Genomic DNA, 12813 nt, shown 5'->3' with positions numbered 1-12813 from the left:
GGCTCGGGTCATGATCTCATGGTTTGTGATTTTGAGCCCCGCATTGGGCTCTGTGCTGACAGCTCAAAGCCTGGAGCCTGTGTCGAATTCTGTGTCTTCCCCTCTCTCTGCTCCTCCCATGCTCATGCTCTCTCTCTGTTTCTCAACAATAAATAAACGTTTAAAAAAAAAATTGTTAAAAAATTGAATGTTAAAAAAAAAAGGATATCATATATCATCTTCCTATTCTAATTTCTTATATGTATCATTAATTTATTATTTATCATTTATTATCAATTAAGAATGGTTCATTTATTATTAATTAAGAATAATTATTATACTTAAAAATACTAAAATTCAGGCTTTATAGTAAATCTATTTATCATCAGTATTTCCTCTCAGGAAAAATTTATGAGACAACCTTCAACTTAGAAAAGCCAATTTCAGGGGTAGCTCAGTCAGTTAAGTGTCCAACTCTTGGTTTTGGCTCAGGTCATGATCTCATGGTTTCTAGGTTCAAGCCCTGCATCAAGCTCTGTGCTTACAGCATGCAGCCTGCTTGGGATTTTCTCTCTCCCTCTTTCTCTGCCCTTCCCCTGCTTGCTCTCTCTCTGAAAAATAAGTAAATAAAAAAAAAAAAAAAAGAAGAAAAACAATTTGAACATGTTCACCATCAATTTCTATCACAATAAGACCCCATCCTCAGAGTAACACCAAGGCCTATTTAAAACTAGTTAAAACCATTAGAAACTGCAGATACATTCATACATATTAGATTTTTTAAAATATCCTATTTTATATGCAATCAAAGAGTTTCAGAGCAATGAAGAATGGTACAGTGGATATCTATTTAAGAAGCTCACAAAGCCTGGGGTGCCTGGGTGGTTCAGTCGGTTAAGCATCTGATTTTGGCTCAGGTCCTGATCTCATGGTTGGTGGGTTTGAGCCCTGCATCAGGCTCGGCATTGACAGTGCACAGCCTGCCTGGGATTCTCTGTCCCTCTCTCTCTGCCCCTCCCCTGCACACGCTTGCACACTCTGTCTCTCTCAAAATAAACAGATTTTAAAAAGCCTAGGTGCTGAAAAATCTACCCAAAGAATAAGCGACAATGAAAGTTTGCATTAGTTGCTTGAAAAATAGATGGGAATAGCTACTGAAGTAGTCCAGATAAGATGAAGGTGGCCTGAACTAGGGTAGTTGTAGTAGAGACAGAAGTTACTAATTAATGAAAATATCAAAGAATGCATTTCATAAACTTTGAAGGGAAAAACAAACTCATTCACCACAGAAGCTAAGAAAGTCTCTGACGCTGGAAGTGCCAGATAATTCAGAGGACAGGGGGTGAAGCAGAGGGGGCTAAAAATGGAAGGAGTCTGTATAAAGAGCAACTGGTACCAGATCCCCAGGATTTGTTCTAAGGAATCATGAAGGCTATTTCTGCTCCTCTGACTTTATCACTGGTTCTTCCAGACTGATTTGTCCCAGACTTATTGTCCACTATTTAACTTCCAAACCACATATCCCAAGTAACATCTCAAGTTCTGAAGTAGGTGATAATCTTAGCTTGGGCAAGTTATTTAAAATTTATGTACCTCAGTTTTGCATGTATGTAAAATAGGAACATTGTCTACCTAAGGATTTCATGATATAATTGAAAAAATTAAGAGGAAATGCATATAATTCATGTAAAATATTTAGCAGTGTATCTGGACATAAAAATAACCAAGTACTGGGGTTCCTGGGTGGCCCAGTTGAGCACCCAACTCTTGATTCCAGCTCAGGTCATGATCTCACGGTAGTGAGATTGAGCTCCAGGTCTGGCTCTGCTCTGTCAGCATGGAGCCTCCTTTGGATTTTCTCTCTCCCCTCCTCTCTGCCCCTCCCCCTCTCTCACGTGCATGCACAAGTGAAAGCATGTGCACTCTCTCTCTCTCTAAATAAACATTAAAAAAAATAATGGAGTACTACTATTTTTCAAAGCCATATGATTGCTGGTACCATCTATGCTCAAATGTTCTTCACCTGGCACTCAATATAGATAAGGTGGATGGGGTACGGGAAAGTTATCCACTGAAAGACTACTGGGAGCAAGGAGAGAGGAGAAAATGAACCCATCATTAATAGGGCAACCAGCCAATGGAGTAGTCATACTATCATCAGTCCTCATCCATTTTTTCTCACAAATGAAGAAATACAATACCAATCCTAATTCTTAAAAGAGATTGGAAATGAAAGTCTCATAAATGTTACTTGCATCTACTGTGTAAACAAAACTCCACCATGTGAAGTTATTAATCTCTTCTTACAGGATCTATATTTAAAAAAAAAAAAGGGTGGGCAGAGTCTAAAATGGAATCTTTTTTTCCACTTTTATAAGTAATAAATACACTTGGAAAGACTCAAAAGAGCTTTGTGCCTACTTTGGGAAAAGGAAAATGTGAGAAAATTTATGTGATTGCAACGTTCTTATAAGTCAGGAAGTTTGAAAAAAAAAAAAAGTAAAAACCAGTCTGAAGCAAGGTGTATGAAAACAGTACAAGAAAAGTTTTCAAGCAGGGAGGGAGAGGTAGAGTCATACTCATTGCTGACAAGAGGCTCACCCTCATGATGCCTCATGTACAAGTGGTAATAAGAGAGAGGACATCCATTTGAACATCTTTGAATTTTCCAGTAATGGCCTTTTGTTCATTTTGCTGTTGGGTTGCTCATCTCTTTCTAATTTATAAGGGCTCTTTGTAAATGAAGAAATTAACCATTAGACACATAATCTGGCAAACTGTTCCCTCAGTTTGTGGTGTGTGTTTTGGTTTAGTTTCAGGTAGCGTTTTGGGGGGGAAGAAGGGGTTGCGGTGAGAAAGGGACTTTCTGTCTTTTTTTTTTTTTTTAAACCTTCAGCTTTTTCAGTTTTTATAGAATCAAATGTATCAACCTTATTTTACAGATTCTAGGTGTAATGTCTGGAGAAACCAGTTTTAATATAAAAAAAAAATCTTGTTTCAGAATCCTGGCATTCCTCTCTTGACTTGGAGTAGGAGATGGTCTCAGTTCCTACCAAGCAAAGAGAGGGGGAAAAAAGAATTTCCTACCTAAAAGGGCTAGGGAGGAAATGAGATGTACTTCCAGCATCTTAATTTAGAACAGTGTATTCATTCTTCTACTAAAATGCTACATAATCATTAGATATTACAAAACTATCATAATGCACAGAATAAGTTTATATGTTTTTTTCAGTGTTTGATTCTCAGAACCTATAACATTCTTTCTATAAGAAAACAAATGTATGACAAAGCAAGGACTCCCTCTATTAAAGTAATACTTTCATAAACATGATGATATTAATGGAGAAACTTTAAAAAATGTTCATAGTATAAAATTTAAGTTACACAAAGTAGAAAAATAATAGCGTAATGAATTTCCCAAGTACCCATCACTTGGCTTCAACATTTATAACATAACTATCATGTTATCAGTATCATCAGAAACTAAATTTTATATCTTTGACTTGTTAATTTTTACAAACACATCCATTTTTTTTAGTTTTAAGTAATTTCTATACCCTAAGTGGGGTTCAAGCTCACAATTCTGAAATCAAGAGTCACAAGCTCTACCAACTGAGCTAGCCAGGCACCCTGAAACACATCTAAATAAGTGGGTCATAGCCTTCAAATACACCTATAAATAGCACTGTGGGTTTTTTTTAATGTTTATTTATTTATTTTGAGAGAGCGCGTGCATGTGCACACACACGTGGGAGAGGAGCAGAAAAAGGGGGGAGAGAGAGAATCCTAAGCAGGCTCCCTGCTGTCAGCTCAAACCATAAGATCATGACCTGAGCAGAGAGACCTGAGGTGATCAAGAGTCAGATGCTTAAATGCTTAACTGACTGAGCCACCCAGGTGCCCCTAGCATTGTTTTTGATAGATAAGATGAAAGATTAAAGAAAAACCGTAAAAAAAAAACACTAAGTTTAGTCTAAAGAAGCAAAATGAATACATATTCCAAAGCATAAATTTACCTGGTGTCAGTTAAAGAGAAAGAGAAATTTGAGCCTGAATTAAATTTAATGAATAGGTTTCCTTTTTTGATTTGTTGGATTATCACAGCTCAACTATTTCAGAGATTATGAACGATCACCTACTCTTCATCAGTCCTAAGGCAACCTATCTATAACTAAAACTCCAATATTTCCAACACAGTACTGTTTGATAATTTTAACTATCATTTCTCATCCAGAACTATGGCACTTACTTTCTTTGAACCACTCAAATCCTCCCCACATGTTTAGTTTATTGATTTTTCTCATTACTCCACCTTCCTTCAAAGACATAATCACCTGTTTCATTTTCAACTCTAATTCCATTGACTCTCCACAAATCAGCCCTTGGAAAGCTCAGTCCCTGATATAACCCTAACCAGCCATTCTTTCTGTTCCTATTTCCAGGTATTAGAAAACTACTGGGGAAACAGAAACAAAGCAAAATGTATATACTACAAGTTTTTAAAGCATAACCCCAACTTATCCATTGCTACTTACTACTTTCTATTTATGCCTCAAATTCCAAGACATAATCTCTATGAGATTAGAATTTCTTTAAAATACAATGTGCCTTTTTCATACAATCCTCCCCTCCAAACTTTAAAACCTCTCCTTGCTAATTACTGACAGGTTCAATAGTGATTGCTGATAAGGTCAATTGTTATTGTGCCAAAATGGGAGAATGAGGCCTCAACTGCCATCTGCCTCTCTATCTTAACACAACCTTGTCTCTGTATCTTCTTTGTCCCATTCCTTCCATTACTTCAGAAAATGAGATTGTTGCTCCTTTCCTCTGAAGAGAACTTTACCACCTATTCTGAGGAGTCCATATTATTCTGACTTTTCAGCATCTTTGTCCTCACACCCATCCTTTTTCAGTAAAATCTTTTGTACTCCAATAGCTCCTTGATGCTGTTGCACTTGACAATTGATAACTGACCGCTTTATCAGTTTCTCTCCAAGACTACTATCATGACACTGTCCTATTTCCAGTTCTCAGTCATATGTCACATTATGCCTATACTGGTTTCTTTTACACGCTCTCACTCTTAATGCTTATTGCCTTTCCCCCACCAAGTTTAATCGTTGTTCTCTGTTTTCGCTATTGTCTACTGGAGAATGGGATGGAAGAGGGAGTGGAGAATTACAGGGAGGAATTAAGCTGGCAATTTGTAGTTTCCCACATATTCTCAATGATAAAAAAAAAAATTGAGAACTATGGCTCACCACTCTCAATGAAGTATTCATTTATTCTCATACTTATGGTAAGTAAACTACCATACTTAGGTCTATGCAATAACTCCCCCATTCAGTTTTTCTCTATAATTTGACCTCTTCCCTGACACTCGACGCTTCTAGAGGCATGATGAATATTTATATTTTCATGTCCCACTATCAGACATTTCCAACCTGACACAACTAAACTTTGACATCTCCCAGCTGAAAACACTTTATCTTTTGAATGATGCAATCTCTATTACCCAGATTAGAAAAGGTGGGGTCATCTTCATTTCCTTTGTCCAGTTAGAGATCATTTAGGCTCCAACATTGTCTTCATCAAAGAGAAGGGATATAAAGTGTAAGCACCACTTGTGTTTACAGTGAAATCTGACAGCTACTTTTTGTACCCTATTCACTATTTTTCTCTACCTCAGCCTTTCTCAAACCTTCTGGTGTCTAGACTATTACAGTCCTAAAAATTATTGAGGACCCCAAAGAGCTTTGGTCTATGTAGGTTATATCTACCCATACTTACCATACTAGAAATGAAAATTGAGAAAAATTTTAAAAAGAATAAATAAGCACATATTCCATTAACTCTCAGAGCAATGATATTATCACATATCATATAGCCTGGAAAACTCCACTGACATCTGTGAAAGAATGAGAATGAAAAGGCAAATAATAGCTTAGTATTATTATGAAAATAGTTCTGACCTCTAGCACCCCTGGCTCTCTTTGAGAAAACTGCTTTATCAGACCCTGCTTCTCTTAATCTGTCTCCCTATCAATCACTGATTACTGATGAGTAACGTTTGTGTGTAGCCATATCCTGGAGGCAGACAGGAGGCTTAAAAACCACAGATTTATAAAATAGCCTCCAAATTAATAAGCACGCCTGCTCATTAACAGTCTAACACAACTATCAATTTTATTTCCTGCTAATGCTATTTCCTTCCCTCTGACTCTGCACTTCCAACCAAGGTTTGAATCATGAAAAAGAACAAATCTTTTTCTGCTTCACCAGCTTTGAATACGCTATTCCCTCTGGCTGGAAGGCCTTCTATCAACTCATCCTTCAGATCCAGTTCATAGATTACCTCTTTTATAAAGCTTTCCCTGACACAACGCATCCCCAATTACCCTTTTCTAATTCCAAAGCACATTTAGAACTTATCACATTGCACTGTAATTATTTATATGTGTCTCCCCACTAAATGGGAGCTACATGAGGGCAGACTTGCATCTTGCTTGTTTTTGTACTTCTAGTACCTCACACGTAGTAGGAACTCAAATGTTTGATCATTTCATTGAAGCCATGTCTGAAAGAGTCAATTCAAAGCTCATCTATCTCCAAATATTTCAGATCACAGCACTTGCTCCTTCCTCTGAACTTTGGTAGTTCTGGTATCTAAGAGATATCTGATATCTGGTAACTAAGAGAAAAGAAAATCTAAAGAACTGTTATCCCTTCCTACAAAAAGACTAGGGTCTTTGGCCTGTATATCAAGTCTGACTCTGACATTTAAGGGCTTTCATCAAGTGGTTCTTCACCTTTCAGTCTTACTTTTTATTATTCACCAGTATGAACTTACCATTTCTGTCGGCTAATAAACACACATGCACGCACACACGCGCACGCACACACACAATCCATTCTATTTTCATCCCTTTTGTTTATATCCTTCCCGCTCCCACAATTCCATTTCCTTATTATTTCAAATTTACTTTTCCTTAAAAGCTTGGTATAAGACCCATCAATTCCATGAAGCTCTCTGGGGCTATGACAGACTAAAGAAAAATTTCCCCTTTTAGAATATCTAACACATTTCAATCTGTTGTTTACAACTGAAAAATTTATATTTATATAACAGATGTATACATATATAGATGTATTTATAATGTATTGCCTTGCATTGTCCTTTAATAAGTCAATGATGCAACCCCAAATAGCTCCCCAGCTAAAGCAGACACAGTCTTCATCAAACATTTGAGGGCCATTATGTACCAGATACTGCTAAGGTTTCTAATCTTATTTCTTTTGCATCAGCCCTTGCTAGTAACAGGAAGATGAAGGCACGTAATATATGCTATTTCCTTTACTTAATTTTTTTCCTAACCGGTCAGAATAATCCAGGTTATTTTTTTTTCTAGGAAACAGTTTATCAATGGATATACTTATCAATTAGAAAATAAGAGGTGTGCTATAAGATCCTGCATCTCAGCACCCTCAAACTGCAAGCTTGAGTAAGACACTTCAGTTATACACAACACACTGAGTCCCCTCAATATACTTTAACTTGTGAAGGGCCCTTACCTTTCTTGTTCCTTTACCTTGAATATATCTTTTCTTATTTGAGTCATTACAATTTTAATTCCCTTAACCTTGACAAGTTCTGATGCAAGGAGTATGCAATAATGTAATAACAGTCATAATGCCAAACTGTTTAAGCAGAAACAAATAAACAAGGCAAATAAAAATCATGCATAAAATGAAAACAATCTTTGAAAACCAAGAAGTTATGGTAACTGGGCTCAGACCAATGCTTTCCCTTAAATGGAATTTGTCTAACGGGCCACATCTTCCCTATCACCATTTCCTTAAGTATCTACACCCAAATGGAGCAAGTATTAGTTGGAAAATCGGCTAAACATAACCATCAAAACTTGTTCCCTGCTATCATGGATTGATGGTAAGTAACTTCTAAAGATCATTTTCCCCAGTTCTTCACTCTTGCATATGTGACAGTCAGTAAGAAGGAAACACAGAAAAATACAGTTAAAAAAAAAATAATCCTAGGGTTTAGGGTGCTCTAAGTCCTTGTTTTTAAGAACATCAACTGAATGTTGAACTCGTATTTAAACACGAGAGAGACCTGAGGTTGCCGGCAATTCTTTTACAAAATACATATAAGAATATTCTTTGGACAAGAGTCCCAGAATAAATTTCATGGGAGAACGAGGAAAGAAAAGAGGAAACCGTCAGCTGACATGCAGCAGCTCCTTCACCCCGTTTTTCCCCCTCCCCAAAAGCTGTAGGAAATAGCTGCAGAAATGTACCTTCCAGGCCAGAAGCAAAACATTGAGGATGGCCAGCAAAGGGCAGGGTCCATTCTCATTCTGAGTGATGATGGGTGTGTTCTCTTCCTTCCACTGGATCCACTTGATGTGATAGACAGATTGTCCCGGGAAGCGTTCCTTGGAGGCCGCCAGTACCTGAGCTTCCTCCCCCTCCTCCTCCTCTTCTCGGCAAAGAGGCACAGCCCGGGGCAACACCGCCGCGCCCTCGCCCTCCTCCTCCTCCCCGGGGACCCGGTTCTCTGCTCCCTCCTCACTATTAAACTCAGAGCTACTGGGGAAAGAATGCAGGTTGGAGAACGACTCCAGGGAGTCCAGGCTTGGCGATTCCCCAGGAGGGCTCGGGTCGCTGCAACTGCTACTGAGGCCGCCGGCGCTGCTAGGCTCCTCGGAGCCGGCCACCGCCAACTCTGCCCGGCAGGTGCGGGCGGAATCCGCGCGGCAGCCGGCGTCTCCGGCCGGACCCGATCCATGGTCCGCTCCGGCCTCCGCGGTCTCCGGCGAGGCGGTCACCTTGTGTTGCCCTCTCAGAGGCGCCTTCTGAGCAGCAATGTTCTCCAAATCGCTCTCCTTCAAGTCCAAGCCCGGAAAGGAGCTGCAGGGTCTGGGAACCTGAGGAGAGCCGGCGGGAGAAACGGAGTCCAAGAGGCTCCTCCCGGCGGCCGCCGCCCCCTGCCCATTCCCGCCTCTGCTCTCCGCCGCCCATACTCCAGGACCATCTCCGGCGGCGAGCCTGGTCTCCGGTGGCCCTTCCTGCGGAGAACCTGTCCCTGGCGTTGGCCCGATGGCCACCCCGTGTTCTAGTGGCTGCAGGCTCTCGGGGCCGCTCTCCATGCCCAGCCGCCAGCCCCTCGCTCTAAGGAGACCGCGGCGGGTTCTCTTCAGCCAGCGGCTCGGACGCCATGACAGCGGCACTGGCAGCTACAGCGCCCTTGCGCGGCCTCGGCCAGGCACGTCACGGGGAGGGCACCGGGAGCGCGCGCGCGCGCCGCCGCGCTATCCGCCTGCTTGGGAAGTGACTGAGCGCCGCCGAGGGAGGGCGACCCCTACCCGGACCCGCCACTCCTACGCGCCCGCCTGCTGGAGCTAGCTCCCGGAAGGCGGGGCGTGGCGGGCGTGGCTAGGAGGTGTGGCCAGAAGGAAAACATCCTCTCACTATGTAGCCGGAAGTTGAACTCTAGGGCAGCCCAACCGCGCGCGGCTTCTTTAAAGGAGAGGCGGGCAGAGACTGTTTCGGTTGTGACCCTTAAGAGCTGGGGTGTGTGTGGCCCAGCCTAGGGCTCAGGATGATGAGTTGCCTGTGGTTGTGTTATTTGGAAAAGAGCTCGTCCCCGAAGAGCTGAGGAGATTTGTTTCCTCCGCTTGTAAGATGGAAAATTGAAGGAATTTCTTACGAGAAGCGGATTTTTAAAGGCTGTGCATCTACTCGAGGTGTTTGGATTACTACACCGCATAAATCCCAGTCTCCCAGGGTTTTGGCTGAGAAACACCGAGCTCCTCACCAGCTACTGGTGAAAACGTTCGCCCTACTTGAGGCGTCAGTGCGGTTGTGGATACTGGCCTGCACAGAAAAAAAAAGTGGGTAATTTTGGGCCAATGATAATAAATTAGCTTCTGCCTGAATTAGCCAAGTCTTTGCGGTTTTGTCAACTTGGCCTCACTTTGAAGGAGTGGGAAGTGCCTGTTCCTGAAAGAGTTTTCTAGTTGCAATTGATTCGTCTTAAGGCCGTGCAATTTTCAGAGAGGACAGAGTAGGCTGCAAATTTTGTTGGTGACAAAATGGGATTTGGGTCCTATTCTGACCTGTTCCCCACAAGGACGCCCCTCTCTCCCCTCCTCCCGTTTTTGTTTGTTTGTTTTTTGTTTTCTGTTTTTTTTTTTTTGTTTTGTTTTTTGTCTTTCAACATTTTTTTTAAATTTTTTTTTTCAACGTTTATTTTATTTTTGGGACAGAGAGAGACAGAGCATGAACGGGGGAGGGGCAGAGAGAGAGGGAGACACAGAATCGGAAACAGGCTCCAGGCTCCGAGCCATCAGCCCAGAGCCCGACGCGGGGCTCGAACTCACGGACCGCGAGATCGTGACCTGGCTGAAGTCGGGCGCTTAACCGACTGCGCCACCCCGGCGCCCCAGTCTTTCAACATTTTTTAAGCTCCGGGGATACAAAAGATGACAGGGCAGGTCATCTTTCGTGGTTAGCCATAGAAATAACTGACATCTAATGGAACGGTATCTTTCTGTATCTCTTTTCATTCGAGAAGGTAGACAAAATTACAAATTGGTATTTCATTCACTCATTTAACACCCCTCAAGTCCAAGTACATTCTGGAAACTGGCACTGGCGAATAAGAGAAAGGGCTCATATCTTCTTTGGGTTTACTATCTAGTAGTTTCTTGTTTTGTTTTTTCTTATTCCTACGTTTTTATTTATTTTCACTTTTTTTTTAATTTTTTAATTTATATTTTGAGAGACTGAGCAAGCAGAGGAAGGGCGGGGTGGGGGGGGAGGGGTAGAGAGAGAATCGCAAGCAGATTCCACACTGCCAACACAGAGCCCAATGCGAGGTTTCAACTCATAAACTGTGAGATCATGACCTGAGCCAAAAACCAAGAGTCAGATGCTTAAGGGACTGAGCCACCCAGGGTAAGACACATACTGCTGAAGGCACCTGGGTGGCTCAGTCTGTAGAACATGATCTCAGGGTCGTAATTCGAGCCACACTTTGGATGTAGAGTTTACAAGGTATATGCTGCTGGATCAAGCTTTTTACAGTATTTAAGGCCATTAAGTGTAAATGAGAATATAAGAGATTTCAGGAAATTCAGAATTTAGTATGCTGCCTTGATTATAAATAGATGTCTAAAGGTGTATTATATGGCTGCCTGGCTGGCTCAGTCCGTAGAGCATGCAGCTCTTAATCTCAGGGTCGTGAGTTCAAGCCTCACATTGGGTGTGGAGCCACTTAAAAAAATAATACGCTAAAATAAATAAATAAATGAAGGTGTAGTGTATGAGTAAATTGAATGACTGGATCATTTACAGGCCAGAAACCACAGAGCCAAAAAATATGGAACACATGTCTCACATAATAGTCTTTCACCAGTTTTTTTTTTTAAGACTCTGCTTAGATAGGCCTGAACTTGCTCTGGTAGTTTTCATTGGTATATGTTTCAAATGCTCACATGCATAATTTAATAATTTATTTATAATAGAAACAGAACCAATTTTTCTTTTCTATATGTTGTCAGCAAGTACATAATGAACAGTGGTAAAAAAATGTATGCTTGTATGTAATTATTTAAGTTTGTGAAGATGTGCATAGTTATTTTTCTAAGGGAGGTGGGGAGTGGCATCTAGGGAGAAATGTCAGAAGACAATAAGCTGAAAAATGTCTCACTCATTTTTGCTTATATGTATCTTTGGTTTAAGTTCTTGTTTTTCTCAGAATTAACAATTACCTCATCAGTTTGTTTATTTGCTTAACTCTTCACCTACTAGTAGCTCAGCCACAGACTTACCTGTACAGTCACACATATCAGGTTTCCTCCCAGATCCATTTTAATCTTGGGTATATCCCTCCTGAAACACTTCTCTTACTCTGATCTAAACTTACTGTTCTGTAGGACTGCTGCACGTGTCATCCTGGGATTTCTCTTCACTATTGTCTTACGAGTTCCCTCCTCCTCATTTCCGTGTTGATTCCTTCCTTCAATCTCCTTCTTCCTCTTTCTTGGACCTGGTGGAACATACTCTTTTTTAGCTTCCTGAGAATGAGTGCATAGGAAGCACATTTTGAGGGACTGTCTATGTCTGAAAAAGAGATAGAACTCTACTCTACCTTTACCTTTATAGTTTGGCTAGACATAAAATTAAAGGAAATACTTCTTCCTTTTGAAGTCATTGATTATTGTCTTTCAGCTTCCAAATGATTATAGAGTAGTCTGATGTTCCAGAACCTTTGTGTATTACCTATTTCTTCTCTCTGAAGTGTATTTGATTGTCTCTTTCTTCTTGGTGTTCTGACATTTCAGTATTTGATGTTGTTTTGTTTTGTTTTGTTTTTGTTTTTAGGTAGGCTTAATGCCCAATGCAGGGCCTGAACTCAGGACCCTGAGATCAAGACCCTGAGTTGGAGAACTGTGCTGAGATCAAGAGTCAGATGCTTAATCAACTAAGCCACCCAGGTGCCCCAATATTTGATAGTTTTGAATGGGTCTTGCTTTATTTATTGGGATGCATACTTGATGATCACACAGTGAATGTAGAAACTTATATTCTTCAGTTCTGGAAATTATTCATTTCTTTTATAATTCTTATTTATTCTTTAATTTTATCTATTCTATTTTCTTTTTTTTTTATTTTTTTTTCAACATTTATTTATTTTTGGGACAGAGAGAGACAGAGTATGAACGGGGGAGGGGCGGAGAGACAGGGAGACACAGAATCGGAAACAGGCTCCAGGCTCTGAGCCATCAGCCCAGAGCCTGACACGGGGCT

General features: G+C 40.8%; 1 protein-coding gene across 2 annotated transcripts in view; it reads right to left on the bottom strand.

Moving 5' to 3' along the window:
- Positions 1–9294, bottom strand: part of MINDY2 (MINDY lysine 48 deubiquitinase 2) — a 77466-nt gene extending 68172 nt beyond the window's left edge. Inside the window, exon 1 of one of the 2 annotated variants that reach the window (XM_040492823.1) lies at positions 8298–9294. In XM_040492823.1, the coding sequence (XP_040348757.1) occupies positions 8298–9149 (852 nt within the window). In that variant the 5' untranslated portion in view covers positions 9150–9294. The remainder of the gene's footprint in view (positions 1–8297) is intronic. The other variant, XM_040492822.1, reaches the window with a different exon arrangement.
- Between the last annotated feature and the right edge of the window lie 3519 nt (positions 9295–12813).

This window comes from Herpailurus yagouaroundi, unplaced genomic scaffold, assembly GCF_014898765.1.
Source record: "Herpailurus yagouaroundi ecotype Mexico unplaced genomic scaffold, PumYag 184, whole genome shotgun sequence".
Classification (NCBI taxonomy): Eukaryota; Metazoa; Chordata; class Mammalia; order Carnivora; family Felidae; genus Herpailurus; species Herpailurus yagouaroundi.
Note: the sequence above shows the minus strand (reverse complement) of the source record. Positions and strands in the feature narration are given on the sequence as shown.